Below are 22,356 nucleotides of genomic sequence, written 5' to 3' on the forward strand. Positions count from 1 at the left end.
TAAATTGGGTTATTAGCTTAGTCAGTTGTGGGAATGCTATGGACCTAATTTATCTTGATTTCAGCAAAGCATCTGACAAATTTCCCTATGATATCTTTGTTGTTAAATTGGCCAATGATAACAGCGTCAGGTGGATTCACAATTGGTTGGAAAACCATACTGAGTGTTCATCAGTGGCTCTAGAGGAAGCTTTTGAGTGAGGTCCTGGGCCTGGAATGCTTCAGAAACTTTATTAGTGATTTAGCTGAAGGTGTAAGCTACCTAGTGGCGCAGCGGGGAAATAACTTGATTAGAAAGCCAGAGGTTGCCGGTTCTAATCCCTGCTGGTATGTTTCCCAAACTATGGGAAACATCTATATTGGGCAGCAGTGATATAGGAAGATGCTGAAAGGCATCATCTCATACTCCATGGGAGGAGGCTATGGTAAACCCCTCCTGTATTCTACCGAAGACATCCACAGGACTCTGTGGTCACCAGGAGTTGACACCGACTCGACGGGTGGAGGGACTCTTCACCAAATTTGCAGAAGACACAGTTTTCTATAGCAACAAAATAAATATCAACTGAGACCAATGCCAAGTTCTACATTTTGTGCCCCGCTTCCCAATTCAAATGCAAAGGTATAGGATGGGGGGTACTTGGCTTGGCAGTAATACACGTGAAAAGGGTCTCAGAATTGCAGCTGATCACAAGCTGAACTTGAGTCAGCAGTGTCATGCAGCTGTGAAAAAAGGTGAATGTGATTTTAGGCTGAATCAGTAAAATTTTAGTTTCCAAGTCTACGAAGACATCGATTCTGCACTAGTCAGACTTCATCTGCTGTATTTTGTCTAGTACTTTAAGAAGTATCTAGGCAAATTGAAATGAGTTTAGAGGAAGGCAACAAAGATGGTCAGGTGTCTAGAAAGCAAGCTCTGTGAGGAAAGGCTGAAGGATTTGCACATCTTTCATTTGGAGAAGACTGAGGGGGACTTGAAGGACTGGCACAGTAGCGGGGGACTAGATTTAAGGAGAAGTTATAGGAGGTTAGAGTTTAATTGGACATTAGGAGGAACGCCTTAACACAGTAAGAGTGATTTAACTGTGGAACTCATTACCTGGAAGTAGGGGCTCTCCCTTGCTGGATGTCCTCATGCAGAGGCTGAGCAGGTATTCATTGTCAATGCTGTAGCTTTGGATTTTCTGCATCAAGTAGTGGGTTGGACTAGATGACCTGCAAGATGTTCTCCAATTCTATAATTTACTGCTTACGTCACATTATCTGGTGTGAAGGGTCCCATTCTGCTACAGAGTTTCAATGAACTCGATGCCTTAGCCAAGGTTGTATGGGTATGTACAGTCTTCTACAGCTCTGGGTGAGAGGCTCTCAGTTTGTAATGCTCTGAAGGTAGATATTTCATGAATAGCTGTACCCAACAGTTGATGGAGACTGCCCAGCTCCATGTTATTAAACTTTGCTGGAAGCTCAATTGTTTGGGCTGTCGTCTAGTCAGTGTATGATTAGGAAGACCTTACTTTACCCTTGTGGATATTTTCTCCCTCTAGAATGAACTTGATAAGTTTTCAAAAGCCATTAACCGTTTCACAAGAGAAGATCCCACCTTCAAAGTTCATTTTGACAACGAGAGCAAAGAGACCATTGTGTCAGGAATGGGAGAACTACATCTGGAAATCTATGCTCAGGTGATTGTTAAAGGCTTCCTTGGTGAAGGCAGCTTGCCTGTTCGGCAAAAGCATTCTTCTAATTCAGTGTTATGTAGTCTAGCTGTGCTCACTGAAACTTGCTTCCATCTGCTGAGAATGATGTAAATTATACAGTGCAGGCTTGAATCTTGCAATTGGATTCATGCTGGCAATTTCTTGTCACTGTAACACAAATACTTGTAGAGGCACAGGATTCTTCCTTCACAATTGCAGAATTTGGACTGTAGTTTTTACAGCATCACTCAAAATATATCTGCTTATGAAGGCAAGAGTGCAGGGTTTTGGGTTGTATCTGGTACAGATATAAGAAGATCTATTTAAAGAGAGAACATCGACTGGAAAATCAGATTTTGGTTTGCAGATTCCCCCCCCCCCCCATGACTGTAAAAAAGCCCTCAAGATTAATTTGGTGAGTTTCTCGACTAGGTTTTATATATTTGGCAATATATTCTGATCTGTACACTTTTTTCTGCTCTTTTTATCTAGCGAATGGAAAGAGAATATGGTTGTTCTTGTGTTATGGGAAAACCTAAAGTAGCCTTTAGAGAGAGCATTACGGCTACTGTACCGTAAGTATTCATTCTAGTAATCACGAAGTCAGGAGATGCTTGTTCTGGTCCTTTAGACATGGAATGGGAGAGTTTCAAGGCTAGAGTAGTACCTGATTGTGTAGCTCTTATTCTAGCAGTATATAGATGTTTATCATCATCTAATAGTACTGTTGAAGGTGTGCCACTAATCCTGTTCTGCATGTTTTGGCTGGCGGCTGTTCCATGTTACTTTTCCACCATGCTATGGATGCCAGAACACTTGTATATGCCAAGGATTAATCTCCTTGGCATATGCAAAAAGACTAAATATTTAGGAAAATCAAGGTGTTAAAATAGTTGAGGAACTATGTATCATTTCTGAGCATTGGACAAGAATCATGTTCAGTTACTGTATAGTAAGCCCTTGTCCTTCCTCCTTTTCTCTCCCTATTCATACATTGTTAAAAAAATGTAGTAAAAGCAACAAAAGGGGGAAATTATTTACACATACCTTACTCACTCACTCTGCTTTCAATAAGTACAACTGTCCAAGTGCAGTGAACTACTATAAGATGTCTTAAACAAGTATGAAACTTTGAAGAGCTGGATTAAAAAGAGGAGATTTTATTTTTCTTCCTTCCTTCCTTTCATGTAACCACACAAACATCTGGGAAGTGAAGGGCCAAAGTTTAAACAATCTCTGGTTGCTTAAACAACAATGTGCCATTTCCTTAAAAAAATAATGATTAAATTCTCTTTTGAATTGCTTTTGTTTCCATAAACAATTTGATTGGTTCAGAACTGACTCATTACTTGTTTCTGTTTAATCTTGAAATTGCTATGGAGATGCCTTGTCTGGTTTGAACTTTCAGATCCTTAAGGGCTTGATCAAAAGTACAGAGGAGAAATAATTTCTCTTAAATAAGACAGCATGCCATAGGAAATGTGAACAGTAAATGTTATGCTTTTAGAGGAAAACTGAGAATATCTGGTGGTGAGGTCCCGTATTTGTCACTTGCTGGCACTGCTGTGTTTAATTCTGTGGGGTTTCCCCATCCTGCACCAATAATTAACCAGAATGTATGCCATTGCCAACAAGAACAATTTTGAAAAATAATGGACACTACTAGATGCAATTTTTAAAAAGGAACTGTGGACTAATGGTATGTTTGCTCGACAGTATGCTGCTTTAGGGGTGTGTGTGTGTGTGTGTGCGCCCGTTGAGTTTCTCTTTGCACTCCAGTATGCTAGAGTTTGACTATAAAATCTCTCCATAGGAACAACTTGTGCAAATGTATTCATTGATAACTTACCACTTGCTTAAAACTCTGAACTTGTACCATTTTGTACCAGCTGTCTCCTGTTGAATTCTGCCAGATTACATAACCACAGGCATCCCAGGCTAAGTCCCAAATGGGCTCCATTTCTTCAGATACATTCCCATGGCTGTCTGGCAACAGAAAGGAAGAAGGGTTGAACAAAGGGGAGTCCTGGACTATAGAACTATTTAAATTCTATAGTCCTGCTTTCTGTCCTGCTTTCTGTTAAGTAGATGCACTGTGATCTCTATCATGATTCCCCAGTACAGTCCATACACTTTCATTCTCTGCCACAATTCCCCCCCCCCCACCGCACTCCTGCCTCCAAACTCTATGCTCAAAATAAGCTGTGCAACTCAACAAATAGGGCTGTTGACGCCTATTGGCTAAGAGACTGAGCTATGAATTGGGAAACAGCTTCTTAAAATCTCTCCTCTGCCATGAATTCACTAGGGAGCCTCAGGCAAGTCACCTGCTCTCTCAGTAACGCCCCCTCCATTTTCAATATAGAGTTAAGAATATAGCATCGTTGGGATTAAATAAATAAGCTACATGAACACTCAAACATAGCATAGATGCCACTTGTTACAAATGTATGCCAATGTCCAAATGCTGTTAACTGGTTTCCTAACATATTTTGACCATAAGGACTATAAACTTGCTCTGTTAGGAAAATGAAAGCAGAAGTTCTTCAGATTCTACACTGGATGCCAGATTTTCACATGTAGCAGAACTGAATAACACTAACTAAATATAATATAAAGCTATGACACAGCTCGTGTAGTTCACAACTTACCCAGTGCACATAACCTATTCTGTATGAGGAGTTTGCCAGATCATCTGCTCAAGCCACCCAGTGACACACTTAACATATTTGGGAAGGTGTTTTTTTTGTAACTTATCTGTAGATCTGATACAGTGACCAACAATTGTGTCACCAATATAATAGCTGCATATTATACATTTAAGACAGAGGCAGTCCCCATATAAGCCACATTAAATTTTCTTTCCAGCTCTTCACTTCTGCCCTAGGCTCAGTGCTCCAGGTAGATCTGCATACCTTGCAGAGCCAAAGGGTACGTGAGGTCCAGGAGGCTTATGGATTGCGCAGTACAAAGTTGGCCTTGGAAGATCAGACTAAATGACACCTGGACTCATCTTCAGCCTAAGCTTAGGTGACTTGAGCTTGCCTCTTTCCTGGTGATAAAGACAATTACCAACTAGTGGTCTGGTAATGACCACTGTTTTAAAACTCTAGTAAGCATAATTGAATTCGCACTAGAGCCCCATTCATAAATTGAAAATTTATACTGCAGAAATCTTGTTTTTAATCTGGAATATTTTGAGCCTCCAGTGGTTCTGAGAGGTTCTTGATTCTATTATAACATTTGTTATCCTCCTACTCTGTATATAAGAACAGCCCTGCTGGATCAGTCCCATGGCCCATCTAGTCCAGTATCCTGTTTCACACAGTGGCCTACCAGATGCCGCAGGCAGGAGGGCCTACCAGTGGCCTACCAGATGCCACAGGCAGGAGTTGAGGGCATGCCTGCAACTAGTACTCGGAGGCATCCTGCCTTTGAGGCTGCAGGTGGCCTATAGCCCTCCGACTAGTAACCGTTGATAGACCTCTCCTCAGTGAAGTTATCCAAACCCTTCTTAAAGCCATCCAGGCTGTCACCACATTTTGTGGCAGAGAATTCCACAAGTTTGTTATGCGTTGTGTGCAAAAGTACTTCTGTTTGTTGGTCCTAGATTTCCTGGCAATCAATTTCATGGGATGACCCCTGGTTCTAGTGTTATGGGAGAGGGAGAAGAATTTCTCTCTATCCACTTTCTCCACACCATGCATGATTGTATAGACCAGGGATTCTCAACGTGTGGGTCCCCAGATGTAATTGGACTTCAACTCCCATAATTCCCAACCAAAAGGCCACTGGGGCTGGGGATTATGGGAATTGAAGTCCAATATCATCTGGGGACCCACATGTTGAGAAACCCTGGTATAGACCTCTATCATGTCTCCCCGCAGTCGTCTTTTTTCTAAACTAAAAAGCCCCAGGTGTTGTAGTCTTGCCTCGTAAGAAAGGTGCTCTAGGCCCCTGATCATCTTGGTTGCCCTCTTCTGCACCTTTTCCAGTTCTACAATGTCCTTTTTTAGACGTGGTGACCAGAATTGTACGCAGTACTCCAGGTGGGGCCGCACCATAGTTTTGTATAAGGGCATTCTAATATTAGCTGTTTTATTTTCAGTCTTCCTAATGATCCCTTCCTAATGATCCCTAGCATGGAATTGTCCTTTTTCACAGTTGCCGCACATTGAGTTGACACTTTCAACGAGCTTTCTTCCACAACGCCAAGATCCCTTTCCTGGTCAGTCACCAATTGTATCTTTGCCAAATTCTCCTTCCACTGTATAATGCACTTCTGGAGCAACATGTTGGTCACCACAATGATAAAGAATCTCAGCTGTGCAGTCCACAGGACTGTCCTGTTGCAAAAAAAAATCCCACATATTTAAAATCTGTAACTAGTAGAAGCAAGATACTAGAATTTTTTTTTAAATGAGGAGCAAATTTTGCTTTGATTTTTGTTTGCTCTGAACCTGGTAATTGAATAATATCAGTCACTGCTCTTGGACCCTTGGAATATCATGTGTTTTCAAATCCCTGTTTAAAACCCTTATGCTTTGTATAATTAGACAACTCTCTCTTCAAGGAAAACATTGCATGTATTCACCACCACCCCCGCTTCCCCCAATTAGGGATGAGTCCAGACCTTTCCGGAGGCCATTCTAAAGGCCTCTGGACCGGTCCGGACATGGGCTTACTTACTCCTCCTGCTGCTTTTCCCCTCCATTGCCCGTAGTTCTTTTAATAATTGCTGCTGCAGCCTGCCACTGCCGTTGGATACGCTCCCAAAGACTTCATTAAGCCTGTAGCGCATGTGCACATCACGCGCACTTCACGTCTCCGCAACGTGTGCGCGCGCTACAGGCTTATTGAAGCCTTTGGGAGCGTAGCCAACGGCAGCGGCAGGTTGCAGCAGCAAAATGTAAGAAGGGGCGGCAGGGAGGTATCCTGCCACCCCAATTATTAAAAGAACTACTGGCGCCGGAGGGGGAAAGCGGCGGGAGGGGTAAGTAAGCCCTCCCCCCGCTCTTAAAGGAACCCCCCACCCCAGTGCCTGACCGCAGTTCCGCGGTTCCGTGCACACCCCTACCCCCAATTGCTCTTTCAATGGATGCAGATTGTACAGCATATGATGATGTAGTTGGCCAATACAACAGACTGCTTGTATGGAGGAGTCCTGTGAGAGATGTTTTGAGGTACAGTGTTATCCTCCCACCAATGGCATGCACACCAAGGTCATTTCTGTGGAAAAGGCTGGAGTATTTCATGATGCCATAGCCTCCCTTCACAAGAACTGCTTATGTGTGAAGAGAGTAATACCTCTAGCTTATATGTAAAAACAAAACAAAAAACCACATTATGTCAAAAATATGTTGAATTGGTTGTATGAGCAGGGTAACTATCAATTTTGCAGGCACGGTAATGTGTCTTGCATATTTAAAGAAATAAGTTTAATGTACTCTGAATCTGAAATATTACACTGACAGCAAGAGGTGTTTTTGAAAATAAGGGACATGCATGTATATCGTAAACATATAGGAAGTAAATAATTATGCCATTTTGACTTAATATGGAAAACTTGTGAACTGGAAAAGCATTGCCTTTCAGTTGACGATTATGAAAGTTCTATCTGTGATGTCTTATTCGTGCATGCTGCTACTTGCTGAGTGGTCAAATGACGAATAAGCATGTGTGAACCAGTCCAAAGTCCCACTAATTGTCATCACAGCTTAACTTCCATATAAGTATCCAAAAGTTCTGTCTCTCCACTTCTCGTCGCCAACTCCTCCTCCCACTGCCCCACACCCCTGTATGCTGACACCACTGCTTCCTTGGAGCAGATCTTTGTTTTGGAGTGGTTTTATACCTAAAAAGACTTTAATTGAGAGACTTGTGCAATGTAACTTGTTTACCTTGGGGAGAAAAAGTGCTATTGACATAAAACAGAGACACAGAACTTACTTTCTAAAGGATTTCTTCCATTGTAAAATTCAGGCGATATTTATGACCAACACCTGGTATATCCTGAAGTGAAAGGATACGTTATTTATCTTGAATCCTGAAGATCTCTATCTATCTATCAAATTTGTACACCGCCTCAAACTTTCGTCTTTGGGCAGTTAACAATAGCATAAGACAAGTTAAAAACATATACAAAAACTTAAAACAATTTAACAATTTAAAAATAAACCAGAGACTTACCAGACACATTCTTCCTAAGAATGTGGTGCTGGTATTCTCTGTCGATACAGTATTGGTCTTGAAACATAACTCTTTTAGGGCACAGAGAAGGCAACAGAAAAATCAGCATCTGTGAGCTAGTCAAAGTCAAGCATAATTAAAGTCCTCTTTATTTCAGCAGGAGAGCTGGGCAGGTGCTTAATAATCTCCTTGAAATCAATGGGATTTTAAATTCTTAACCTTCAGCCAGACACATGCAATATTTGCAAGCAGTGACCAGCTGCTTCAGGTACCCCATTATTTATATAATTTGCAGATGTAATTATATAATTGAGGCAATTGTAGTTTATTTTCCTAGAGTTTAGAACTGACTAGTCATGGGGTGGGGGAAGGCACAGCTTGCTTAGAAGGGAATGAGAAGACTGCTGTACTGAACAGAAATGTTGAAGCCTGTCTTTTAGACACTCTCTGTGTTGGCTGGAATTTTTTTCTGGCATGGGGGTGGGCAAGAGAAACCAGATTTGTGCTGTTTTAAACAGATTAACTTAAACAGAGCAAAAGGAAAACTGCAACAATTGATCTTTTAGTGTTTTTCCAAGTTTGCTTAAAAAAAAAAAGACTTATTCCTGCAGTTTCAGGTATTTTTGTTTCCATATGTAATGACAAAAAGCCATAGAGCAGCAACGGTTAGTATTGGTTTAGTTTCCCAGTAACTGTGTTGGCTGAGGTCCAGGGCACTGTCTGTGCACCCAGGATTATCGCTGCTCTTCTGGTTGCCAGGCTGAGCTACGGACATGGATGCGCACGCTAGTTCTTGAGTATTTAGTCTAGACATTTTTAGGAAGAAGCTTATGTGGGGGCTGTGATGCCCTTGCAAAGGGAGTGAGAAGCAGAGGAGCCGGCCCCTGCTAAAGGTGCAGTGTTGGTTGTCTCCTTCCCTGTCCGCCAAGCTCGGCTACTTTGCTTTGCACTTTTAAGGTGGCGTCCACTCTGCACAGCCTTGCCTTCCTCTCCCCACCCCCAGCACCGCAGGTGGTGCTCTCACCTCTTGGCTGGCTTGGCTCACCACCCACACCATGAAGATTTTACTGGGGCTGCCATAATGTAGTTCACCACCACACCAGCGGCTCTGGTCGCCAGGTAATGGGACGTGGAGATCTCCATGGTGTCAGCTCTTGGGCACGCTGAGGCTTGCTTGGGGAGGCCACCTCAGTGGTGATTGCTCCTCCCTAGCGGAGTAATTGGCCTGGCTGGGCAGGGTAGCAGCCGTGCCTGATAGGGTTGCTTGTGCCACTGGTGGGAGAAAAGCAGGAAGCAGCTGCAACAGGAGAGCTAGCAGAGCGGAGGCTGCTGAGGCACACAGGTGCCACAACATCAGCCTGAGGAGCTGCATCTGGGCTACAGGGTGGGGATCCCTGCTTGTGGCACAGGTATGGCTCATGTGAAAGTTGGATGAAGAAACCAGCGTTGTGAGGGGGACAGGACATGGCCCATTAAGTCAAAACTACCAAAACACAGGTGCGCACGCACGCACACAGACACACACACACACTACATTGTGTATACATGGCGGTCCTGCACATGTTTACTTGGGAGTTCATGAGAGCTTTCAAGTATGTCCATAGGATTGCAGCCAAAATGGTTTGGCACTCCAAAGAGCAATAAACCAGTATGTTTACTTGGAAGTAACCCATTTAAATCGGTGGCCATTGTGCTTAAGACCTGGACATGTGTATTTCCCAGGAAGCAAGTCCTATTCAGTTAAGGGAGCCAGCGTGGTGTAGTGGTTAGAGTGGTTAGACTAGGACCGTGGAGACTTGAGTTCAAATCCCCATTCAGCCATGATACTTGCTGGGTGACTCTGGGGCAGTCACTTCTCTCTCAGCCTGACCTACCTCACAGGGCTGTTGTGAGGAGAAACTTAAGTATATAGTACACCGCTCTGGGCTCCTTGGAGGAAGAGCAGGATATAAATGTAAATAAATAAGCAAACAGAATTTTCTTCTAAGTAAATGTGTTGAGGATTTGAACAGCTAGGGAGGGTTTTTGGCAAGGGCTATTGTGAATAGCACCCTGCTTAATGAGTTGCCTGAATTCTGCCATTGTCATGTTCTGAGGTGAGAAGGATCGATTGTGTTCTCTGCAGCTGTATTGCAGAGTTTATCATAAGGGGACTCTATTTAATAATTGAGAGTTATTAATCACAAGGGCAAAGAATGGGGGCAACCTCAACCCCCTTCTTGTCTTTCTAAATAATTTCACTTTCAGAGTTTCTCTCTAGCTCTTGTATGGCTGTGGCCTTTTTCTTTTTATAAAACTGATATCTTTATTAATACAACTTAAAGTGAACAATGACTTTTACTGAAGACTAATTGGTATTAAGCCTAAATTTAGGTGTCGCTCAAAGCTAATATGTTTTCCAGCCTAGTTACACACCTTCCTGAACACATGTGCATACAATAGAAGTTCTTATGTTATATTTAGATTTCCACAATTGACTGTAGTATCATTAAAAAAGAAAAGAACCCTCCGACTTTATACTTTTTGTTTTTGCACCTCCATAACAAATTATTTTCCCGCATAAGGAAAATGTTCATTATTGGGGTAGGAATGGGGCTACAGGCCCCTCGCCATTGCTATCCACTTTGAGGGCGTTGTTCAGTGTGGCTAATTCATGTGTAATATTCCATTATTCAAAGAGAACTAGTACAAAAAGCAGCAGGAAGAAATAGAAGATAAACTTTCTACACAGCTTCTCTCTTTAGACAGATCTTATCTCTGTTGCCCCAGCAACACTTTGACTTCTCATGTGTGACATTAGCCCAGTTTTGACATTATACTGTCCAAGCATACAGCTGTCTGTACAGTACACATGTCTTTGTGTGAGTGACTGTACAGGTATTCATTTTAAAACTGAACCTGGGTACAGGCCTATTCATATTCATGGTACAGATTGGAAGTGTACTACCGTGTGTGCATTGAACCTGATGTTTGAATAACTATGTGTGTACAGATTGTACATGCATTGACCATCATGTGTGAATAGGGCTACTGTTCTCTTGGACTGCCTGATGCTTTTTGTTGGATACCCCAGGATTTTCTCTGCTGGCCTTGAATGAAGGCAGGGAATGGGGGAAATGGCATCTCATTCTTCAGGGTTTTCTGTTTTTCTGTTCTCTTAAAACAGTCAATCATACATACATATAAAGATAAACATTATCTTTAAACAATAAAGATAATTTTATTATCTTTAACATTAAACATTAACAATTATATATAGTTACATTAAAAATCTATTCTTTTAAATTTCGCATACTGGTGGTGACATAACAAAATATAACTACTACATATGGTACTGATACATTCTTATCTGCTAATAGGTATGTTACAACAAAGTTGTCTGTCTGTATTGGACAGTTTATTTCTCTACTAGTGCTGGAAAGATTTGCCAGTTCAATCTCCTTAATTAAAAAAAACAAACCCTAAAAAGAGAGCAAAACATTTTTCCTGCATGAGGCCAGAGTTTGAAAGAGCATGGACTTTGTCTTTGCTTCTGCTCTTTTTATGGGAGGCAGTGCACTGCTACCAAGTGGTGGTGTCAAAAATAACCAGGAAATCTAGCCTGCTGACAAAGAAACAATCAGGTTTGTTCTTTTATATCTGCAGCAGTCATTTGAATTGATAGAATATCCTGGGCTAGCCTTCATGCTCAATAGAACTGAAAAGGCCTATTAACATGTGATGCCCAACATAAATGCAATCTCTGTATAGTGTGTGCGCAGATCTGTACCAACAGTTATTCACACATGTTCAACACATGTGCAATAGAACACTTCCTATCTGTACTCTGCATTTGAGGAGGCCTTCACTTCTAAAATGAGCCCATGTACAGTCATTTACACAAAAGCACCTTTATGTGTACAGACACCTGAATGCATGGTACAGCATAATATCTGAATTTGACTTTTGAAACGGAGCATTTAATGGGTTGAGGGAGTTACTTATATGGATGCAGCTGCGTGAAGTGAATCAGAAAGATAATGGGAAAACTTCAGTGTGAACCACTGTACATGGACTGCACCCTGCAGCTTTTTTCCATAATTGGAAGCCAGAAAAAGTGGCTTCCACTTTTCCACTTCCACAAAAGTGCTGCTGTGGTAATGGGATTAGCTGTTTGCAGTCTCCTTGTGGAGCCTGGTTCAGGTTGGCATTCCTCTGCATGTTCCCTTACCAGAGTACTTATCGGGGGCATGGGGCAGGCAAGCCCAGACCATCAACATAAACAAACTTCATACATATTTGAGAACTGCAGTGTTGGCCTCTGTTCTACCTATATGTGCTCCGCAAAGTGATTTTAGAATACGTTCCATACTGAATAATTTTTATATCTTTTCCAGCTTTGATTTTACTCATAAAAAGCAGTCGGGTGGAGCTGGCCAGTATGGTAAAGTGATAGGATATCTAGAGCCTCTGGACTCTGAGAACTACACCAAAGTGGAATTTGAAGACAAAACGGTCGGAACAAATATCCCAAGGCAGTTTGTGCCAGCTATTGAAAAGGTGATTTATATTTTTCTTGGATTCTGCATTATATCAAAATGGATTAAGGCAGTACAGTTGTATACAGATTTTAGCCCATACTTGGAGATGATCATTTTCTCAAAGAACAACGTCGATTATGACACCAAGTTAAAATCTAGGCAGAGAAGTAATGGAAATAAATGGGTCAACATTGAACAAAAATGCTTCACAACTACTCCCCCAACCATACTGAGAAATATAGCAACTGTGAAAACCTTTTTTAAATGTTTCCACAGCTGAAGATTTCCAGTACCTACTTTGGTCCTTCATTGGAGCCTGAAGTAGAGCTCCTTCATTCATGCCTTCTCTGTTCTTCTATGTATTGCTGGAAAACATAGTCATGATGTCTTCAGGGTCTCTAAGTTTCTTTCCAAAGATAATTTTCTAAAGAATATGTTCCATATACTTGAAGTAGACAGAGTTGGACTCCTGCTAGCTTTTATAGTCAGGATGATGAATCCCTGTTCTTCTGTGTGTTGACTTGTTCTCATGGAAGTGCCCTCATGTGGTGAAAGTAAGGTATAATGATTGCTTCAGTTTTTTAGTATTAAAGGTGAAGTGTGCCGTCAAGTCGGTGTCAACTCTTGGCGACCACAGAGCCCTGTGGTTGTCTTAGACAGTGCTTTTCCCAATGGTACCTCTCTTTCAACATGTATCTGTTCATTGGTAAGAACAGTTAAATCTTGTTTTAGGTAAGATTATTGGTTCTTAACCTTTTGGATAGGATTTCTCTGTTTAAAAAGAAAGATGATTATGTTTGTTTGCATCTGTAACATTGGTTTGTTTATTTATTTATACATTTATTTATTCGATTTCTATACCACCCTTCCAAAAATGGCTCAGAGAAATAATAAACAAATAAGATGTCTCACTGTCTCCAAAGGGCTCACATTCTAAAAAGAAACATAAGATAGCATAGATAGTTTAGCATTACATATGCACAGATGCTAACTATGGTTTCTTTGAAGGGTTTGAAGTGGATTTACAACCATGGTTATGAGATGACATGGTTAGCATTAACATACTTATTTATTTTATTTTATTTTTATTTATCTAACATATTTATAGACTGCTCCAAACCCATGTTTCTGGGCGGTTCACAACAAAACAGCACAAACCAAAAATTAAAACATTAAAATTTAGAATTTAACACAATGCCAAAAACTGTAAGTCTAATTAAAAGCCTGGGTGAATAAATGTGTCTTAACTGCCTTTTAAAAAGTTGTTGGAGATGGGGAGGCTCTTATTTCAGCAGGGAGCGCATTTCAAAGCCTCGGCGCAGCAACAGAGAAGGCCCGTCCCTGAGTAGTTCACCAGAGGAGTGGGTGGCAACTGCAGAGAACCTCTCCAGATGATCTCAATAGGTAGTGGGGCTCATGGCAAATTAGATGTTCTCTTAAATACCCAGGGCTGAAGCTGTTTAGGGCTTTCTAGGTGATTACCAGCACCTTGTATTTTGTAGTTAGTGTTGGGTGCAAGTCTAATGCTAAACCATGGTCCGTTCTGGCAAGAGAAATAGTGAGAAGAGAATTTTCAGAGAGGGAATATACATGTGTGCCTTCAGGGCTGGAACAACTATTCTGTCTACACTGGACCTGTGTTGAGCTGTGGCCTCAGTATGCAACTCTTTTCCCCTTCAAGAAGCATTCAGGCCAAGCTAATTAGTTTGCTGTAATCTAGGCAATTCATTGCAAAACTCTCAAGTTGTGCCTGCGTATTGAAGAACTCTATTGTTGGTTTTTGTATCAGTAGCACCTTAGGATACTTCACATGCAGTATCACAGCTGAGATCCAAAGAGCAGTGTGGAGTCGCCTGTGAGCAATTGTGGTTGTGGGCTTTGCTGATTTGTTCTTCCTGCTGCAGCCTTCTGTCCCATCTCTCCTTATTCCTAGCATTGGTAAGCTCTATTCATTGAGGTGTAAGGGGTAGCCATCAGAAGAGAGAATCGATAGTTCTTCTTGCTCAGAAGACCACATGCAACCCTTGGGTTTCCAGCTGTGTATGCTGCATGTATAGGTGTTTTAAGCTGCTGCTGGCCTAATATAGAGTCCGCAGATGGACATGCAGAAGAACTACGGAGATTTGCAACCAACTGCCAAGTTGCAGCAAAGTAACTAGCTTGGCTTGAATGCTTCGTGAAGGGAATGAGGAACTACTAATAGTTGTTGTCGTTGCCGTAACTTACCGCTGAGGCTACAATCCAGCACAGGTCCAGTAACAGACATAACACTGGCTCCCTCTTGGATTCTAGCCTGTATGTTTTAAATTAAAATGATTTGATATAAAGGAGCCATCTAAGCTTTTGACTGAAATGAGAAATAATGCTAAGACGACAATCCAGAAATCTCCTACAAAGGAGTATGTTCCTGAAATCCCATGGAATCTCATGATCACCTGTTACCTTGGTTTTAGCTTTTTGTTTTTAAATACCAAGAGAACAAAAGGCTACAATACTTGCAGTTTGACAGCGATTATCAAAAGAGCAGACTCTTCTCTGCTTTGCCTATGGTATTGTTTTAAGCCTGCTTTCCAAAGTGAAGAATGCTTAGGAGATTACTGTCTATGCCCTTCTGTTGAGAGGGAAGGATTTGAGGGAGGACTAGGCCTCAGAGCAACTTCTGGGAGGATGGGCCCTTCCTAACAAGGAAAAAAACCCAGGGAAAATCAAAACAGAAGGACCAATCCAGAGGACTGGGCCTATATTCACAGCCACCAGCAGGAGAAGAGAAAGCTTCTTTAGTCCGTTCTGTCCCAAGAGTGCCCTGAGGAAGCAGCTGGTTGAGAAGCCGTTGGGGAAATGGGAGACCAAGATCCCTGCTTGTGAGTAATAAGATAGGGAACAGTTGAGTTCTATGTGTGAGGGAAGTTATTTTTCTTTATTGTATTGCTTGAATCTGAGTTGCTCGGTTAATGAAAACTCTCTCCCTCTTACAATCTGCTTTATGAAAAGACTGTTCTTTTTGCATACCCTTTTCCTTTATTATTTATTTATTTATTTATTATTAAAACTTTTATACTGCCTTTCCAAAAGGCTCAGGGTGGTTTATATTAAAACACCATTAAAATCAGTTAATAATGAAAACAAAAATTATAAAAGCATAAAACAATGATTAACAATTTAAAACATCATAAAACAACAATTAAATAGTCAGAACAATTTAAAAACAAGTTTTAAAAAGCTGAGAAAGCCTGGTTGAAGAGATGTGTGTTCAGAAGTTTTTTAAAAATTGCCAGAGATGGGGAAGCTCGTATCCCAGCAGAGAGTGCATTCCACAATCTCGGGGCAGCAGCCGAGAAGGCCCGTCTCTGTGTAGCCACCAAACGAGTTGGCGGCAACTGGAGACGGACCTCCTCAAGTGACCTCAATGGGCGGTGGGGCTCATAGCAAAGAAGACGCTCTCTTAATAAGAAATCCTTGTTGCTGTAGTGTGCTTCTTTGGCAGGAGCTATGACATCAACCTTTGCATTTGCAGTCCAATACAAACCAATTTACAGCACATGGGAAGGGTTCTCAGGAGACTCCAATGGCTCCCCCCACCCCGCAATCTGCCATGTTGTTTCAGATTGGTAGCCACTCAAAATATGAACAGTATCAGTTTGTAATTTATGTACTGACAGGTTTCAAATTGTCAGACCAAATTGACAGCACATGGGAAGACGTCTTGGCTAAAAGTAACCATGTTAAAAGAAGCAGAAAATTGGCTCCATTAGTTCTACTTAAAAGAACTACTTCTTTAAACATCTCTCCTCCAGAATGTTCCTGCTTTTGACTATTAAAGTTGCTAACAGAGAACATGTTTCTTTGGAAATCCAATGACTATTTCTTTCAAGCCAGAGTATCCAGGAGTTAAGTGCCAATTTTTTAACTAAGTCACAGCAATTTTTGAAAGCTGTATTTGTTTTGGAGATAGTTGTAGATTACATTTCCCCCTAACATTAGGCATTTGCTTTATAGTAGCATAACACCTGTTTCTCTCTCAAAGATTTCTTTTTTTATCAAATCAGATATGACTTTTATTCCAGTTTTACTTTGGCTACAAATAACTCTTTTGCTTTGTTTATTTAAAGTTCTTTACTAGTTTTTCTACTATACTAAAGTTCTATATAGAACAACTTAAGAAAAATCATACAGATTTGCAAAACTTGCTTTATAGAAGGCCTTTAATCTGTTTGGCAGTATACGTTTTTGTTGCTTATGCTTCCAGTTGTAATTTTTTAAAAAAAATTATTTAGATGCTGTGGTTGTTAGTTGCTTTGGATAATCCTGTATGGGGATAGGAGAATGGGACAGAAAATGTATAACAAAAGACTTTTCTGCACATGTCCAGTATAATTCTGTATGATGAAGAGATCTGAAAATGAGCTGGTAACACTACAACCGTTCCTTATAGGGATTCCGTGATGCATGTGAGAAAGGCCCCTTGACGGCTCACAAGATTTCAGGAATACGGTTTGTCTTAGAAGATGGTGCCCATCACATGGTAGACTCTAATGAGATCGCCTTCCTAAGAGCTGCTGAAGGAGCTTTAAAACAAGGTATCACTTCAGAGAGAGGTTACTTTCCAACCTCATCCTCACCACACTTTTTGTCATTTTTTCACTTAAATTTATTCCACCGTAAAAAGCCTCATTTTCTGCAGGTTCCTAGATAACCCATCACCCTCAGTCCCTGATCACCCATCATGTTCAGTCTCTCTCTCTTTGCATCAATTTCAGACTCCTGGTCTTTACCCTTCAAAACTGCCCGCCTCTTTTCTCCCTATCTACATCTGCAATGATTCACTCCTCTCATTCTCTCTGCATGCTCATTGACCATCTACGCCCACACCTGCCTTCGTGTTCGCCCACACCTGCCTTCGTGTTCGCCCACACCTGCCTTCGTGTTCGCTCCCATGCTGCTTTTTGTTCCTGGAACAGCTTTCCCTTTTAAACTCCCTTCTCGTTGCTGTGTCTGTCAAGCACGACTGCCATTGCCTCCCCTTTTATGCCCTGCCATAGTTAACCCTTTGCAGCTGCTGTTTGCTGCTGCTTCTCTTTCACCCTCTTCAGTATACTTCTGTGATAACCTTTTGGGTGGGAAGCACTTCACTTCTGTGTCCTGGACAATATCTTACTTATGAACACTTTGCTTTTAATACATGGAGGTGTGGTATTTATGTGTACCACTGTAAAATGTTTTTTCTTAAGTATATAGGAATTTTTTTGCTGGATCATTTAGCACTTTGTTTCCAGTTGTGGCTAGCCAGATGCCCCTGATGGAGCTAGCTGTTTTCTGTTGTTTGTTCCCTGCATCTGTTGCTCAGAGATATACTTCCTCTGAATATGGAGGTTCCATATACATATATATATATATATATATATATATATATATATATATATATATATCCTCCCTGCCGCCCCTGCCCTCATCTTTGGCCGGAAAAAGGGGAAGTTGTCTCCACACATGCGCCCGTTCCGCAAATGTCACACATTGCGTGTGACTTGTGTGCTGTATGCGCCTCAGTGGGCACATGCATGGAGACAACTTCCCCTTTTTCTGGCCAACAATAGGGGCAGGGGTGGCAGGGAGGAGCACTGCCGCCCCAAAAACTTTGCGAAAAAATGAGTGTCTGGGGGGGAAAAGCGGCGGGAGGTGTAAGTACTACCCCCCTGCCCTTTAAAGCTAGACACTCCCAGTGCTGGACCACACCTCCATGGTTGTGTGTGTGTGTGTGTGTGTGTGTGTGTGTGTGTGTGTGTGTGTGTGTGTGTGAATAATAGGCCTATCCCCCATGAATTTATGTGACCTTTACACTAGAACCCAAATCCTTAATCATAATTTGATGATTGGTCAATTGCTGTCAGATTTACCACCTGAAACGTTTAAGATGGGTGTCACACCTACTTGCAACAGAAAAAGATTAATTAGTAGTGTGATTTCCCATTTGAAAGGGGTGTGTGTGTGTGTGTGTGTGTGTGTGTGTGTGTGTGTGTGTGTGAATGATGAGATCATATGTATATTTCTACTTGTGAGATAGGATTTTTTTAAAAGAATGATATCAAAGAGTGGTTAAATAGATAATACCTAAGTTAATGTTGCATGTGGCCATTTTGAAGTGACTGCTACTTCTGTGTAGAAATCTTACTAATTTCTTACGTTTTGTGAGCCCAGGGTGTTTGGATCTGCATATGTACTGAACTTCTCATTCTAATATTATTAGTATGATGTGATGTGCCATAGCAGTTCTACCATTTTTATATGTTTTTTATTTTTAATTTAACAATAACAGTAAATAAGAATGTATTATGACAGCCATGTTCCAACTTGCATCTTTCCACCCCAGCTTTGGCAAATGCCTCACTGTGTATCCTGGAGCCCATTATGTCTGTGGAAATTGTAGCACCCAATGAATTCCAAGGAGTGGTAATTGCAGGAGTCAGTCGACGTCATGGCATTATCACAGGACAAGATGGAGCTGAAGGCTATTTCACTCTCTCTGCTGATGTATGTGCTGCTGAGCATATCTTTACATACTTATTTACAAAATTTATACTCTGTCTTTTGATTGAATGGTCCTCAGAATGGCTTGCAATAACCATTATGCATACCTCTCAAATATCCAACCAATTCAAAGGTTCTTTTACATTCCATAGAACTTAATATAATCATGATTTTAAAGCACTGTTTTCATAATTGTATTTTTAAAAGTACTTAAAGAGCCTTCTTGGTCATGAACCCTGTCTCCTATTAAGATCATCTGGAGAGGTCTGGTTATGGTTGCCACTGGCTTGTTTGGTGGCGACTCAGGATCGTGCCTTCTCTCTGACTGACCCGGGGTTTTGAAATATGCTGCCTGTTAAAATAAGAGCATCTCCTTCTCTTTCTGCTTTTAGGAAGACCCTCTGCACAGCTATTTTCTCAGGCTTTTAACTAAATTAATTTTAAACTGTTTAATTTTGTTTATCCCATGAGATTGTTTTAACTTATTATTTTGTGAAACTGTTTTTATTCTGTTTTATATTTGTTGTGTGTTAAATTGTGTACACTGCCTTAAGATACTCACCAGGCAGTATATAAATATGATATATAAATATGATAAATAAAGTAGATAACCCCCTGTCTTTGCAAACAGCTTTTTGGATGGATCCAAGCTGTGATCTATAAATGGATTTAAACTGGTTCAATGTACTCTGTGTGCTTTCATTCGAATATTGTCACTCAGCTGGGTTGTGTATCAGAATGCAAGTACAAACCCACTTCTCTTTACTTGCTAACTTTTTGGACAATACTCAGAGCAGAGCTGATAACGTTGTGACAGACTCTTCCGGATTCTGCCTCAAGAATTTAGGCTTGTTAATAGAATTTAATTAGCATAAATTCTTCTTAATGAAAAATCTGGAGGAGTCCAGCACAGAATGTTCTTACTACTATTTATTTTTATTTATATACTGCTTTTCAACAACAACAAAACTTCTCAAAGCAGTTTACATAGAAAAAGAGTAAGAAGTTAGTTTACCTGTAGCAGTGTGCACAAAACTGATTTGCCTGGTTCGGTTGGAATCCAGACTGGTCTCGGACCAGACCTGGCATATTTGGTTTTGGACATCCCCAACTTACCCACCCGTTTGGTTTGGGGGGTTCGTGTAAAATGTGTGTGTGTGTGTGTGTGTGTGTGTGTGTGTGTGTGTGTGGAGATGAGGCCTGGAATGGGTCGAAGACCACTCAAACTGGGCTATTTGTGAATAAATGGAGGCTGGCCATGGGGTGGGGGGGAGAACCTCTGGAGACACCACACACACACCTGGCCTTGGAGAAGCCCCTGGAGTGGGAGGCAGTTAGTTTTATAACTTATATTTTAAGAAAAAAAATTAATTTTTTACATGAACCCCTGAATTGGGGGGGTGTTTGGTCCAAAATTGGGCCAAACAGGCCGGTTTGGTGGTTTGATGTTGAACCACCCTGAACCATAGAATGGGTTCAAATTTGAACCCGTTTGCACATCCCTAGTTACCTGTTAAAGAAATCACAGTCTTAAACCCATAAAGGGGTGCAGTGCTGGAGCTGAATAGTGCTACTTGCTCTCCCACTGCTTAATATAAGGAGAATCACCACTCTGAAGGGTGCTTTTTTGCCTATGTTTGCAGGGATATGTATACAAATTAAGTCAGTTTATGTACATTTATAAAAAAAGAATTCATTGTCTTTAAAGGTTTTGTTGGTATTGAGGCATCAGCTGTACTTGGACATGAAGAAAATTAAATTTAAGTATAGTCAATGTAGATTTTCCAAAATGCTGAAATATTTCCTTCCCAGAAAAACCTCTCAAATATGCTATCAATTTGTCACCAGGTGCCGTTGAATGATATGTTTGGGTACGCTACGGAACTGAGATCTTCCACAGAGGTAAGTGGGCAGATAATTTTTGAGCAACTTAAGGCAATTTTGTATTCCCTCTTACCAAAAGAAGCATGTGCATCTGTGTACCATTACTTGTATCACAACATCATCTCTACTGTAATGCGCTAAGGGTTTTTGTGATAGTGGGGTTATATCCTCTGCCAGGTTCCTTAGTGTGCCAGAGCAGTAAGGCAGGCAGAAATATTTCTGGTTGATGTGGACTGATCCTAGAGAGTGGCAGGGTAGGCAGAAGGGTGTAGGAAACCAGAGTACATATCTAAAAAGTGGATGGAAGGGACCTATCCAGGCAGCAGACTTTTGGAAACAAAGAATGTCCAGCCAATGAGGTTTGTGTGGAGAGGTAGAGGAGATTACAAGAGAAGGAGAGAGAGGGTGGAGGTGTATATATGCAGCTGCAGGTGGTGCATTTGTATGTAAAAGAAAGGTAGGGGTGTGTGTATGTGTAGATAATATAGAGATATAGGCCAGGAGTTGCAGAGGCATATTGGGCTGAAGTTCACACACTGATACGAAATTAACAACTCTTTGGTCACAACCTTCTGTGCTCCTGCCTGACGAGGAAAATTGAGAGAAAAGATCTTTAAAAAAAAAAAAAAGACTCCAAAGGAAATCATTAGGCATTTATGAATAGCACAGGAAACTGATAATTTAACAAGGTAGGCACTCGGAAAGATCAAGCACTTCATTGATGTGCTATATTTATGGCAGTAAAATGGCTTGCTGTTTGCAAGCATGTGTCCTATACCATCAAGTCCAGACTTTCGGTATAGAAAAGTAGCGGAGAAACCTGCCCAAGTTTGTTCGAGCCTCAGCCCTAACCCTAGCTCATGCTTTTCCAATGGGAGAGTTTCCTCCCATTTTTCAGAGATTTGATGAATTTTTCTGGGGTTTCCCTTCTTATTCAGTAGTCTGGGCGAGGTCTGGAACCTACCTGCTCAAGTAGCATTCAGTTATCTAAAAGTCCATCAGGGCGGCAGCTTACCTCTCTGCCACCCCGGTTTGTTACAGTGTCCGGATGTACCCGGGTTAGCGGGTGCTCCTGCCCACGCATATCACATGAGCGTGCCTGCTACTTCTGGGTGCATCCAAACAATGTAGCAAATGGGGCAGCAGGGAGGTACGCTGCTGCCCCGATGGACTTTTAGATAACCGGACGCCGGGGTGTGTATGTAAGTGCACCCCCCGGCCATCGACCCCATCGAACCCAGTGCACACCCCTAATTTGTTCACCCAGGCTTTTAATTAGGTACTGTTTTAATAGTTTGATGGGACTTGTGTTTTGGGTGGTATACAGATATGTTCAATAAATAAATAAAATATGGGCGGATGTAGTCTGACAGGTTCCCCAGCCCCAAGCCATGTAGAGCTTTAAAGGTCAAGACCAGCACCTTGAATCTAGCCCGGAAGCAGACCGGTAACCAATGAAGCTGCCGCAGGATGGGTGACACTTGTGAAGCGACTTGTTCCCACGAGCACCCTTGCAGGAGCATTCTGGGCCAGCTGAAGCTT

General features: G+C 41.5%; 1 protein-coding gene across 2 annotated transcripts in view; it reads left to right on the plus strand.

Annotated features, from left to right (window-relative positions):
• The window catches only part of GFM1 (G elongation factor mitochondrial 1), a 59,314-nt gene that overhangs the window by 30,829 nt on the left and 6,129 nt on the right, over positions 1 to 22,356 (plus strand). For both annotated transcript variants that reach the window (XM_053310567.1, XM_053310568.1), the window contains exons 12-17: positions 1,547 to 1,684; positions 2,192 to 2,274; positions 12,265 to 12,427; positions 16,841 to 16,985; positions 18,773 to 18,933; positions 20,779 to 20,832. In XM_053310567.1, the coding sequence (XP_053166542.1) occupies positions 1,547 to 1,684; positions 2,192 to 2,274; positions 12,265 to 12,427; positions 16,841 to 16,985; positions 18,773 to 18,933; positions 20,779 to 20,832 (744 nt within the window). The remainder of the gene's footprint in view (positions 1 to 1,546; positions 1,685 to 2,191; positions 2,275 to 12,264; positions 12,428 to 16,840; positions 16,986 to 18,772; positions 18,934 to 20,778; positions 20,833 to 22,356) is intronic.

This window comes from Hemicordylus capensis, chromosome 3 (assembly GCF_027244095.1).
Source record: "Hemicordylus capensis ecotype Gifberg chromosome 3, rHemCap1.1.pri, whole genome shotgun sequence".
Lineage (NCBI taxonomy): Eukaryota > Metazoa > Chordata > Lepidosauria > Squamata > Cordylidae > Hemicordylus > Hemicordylus capensis.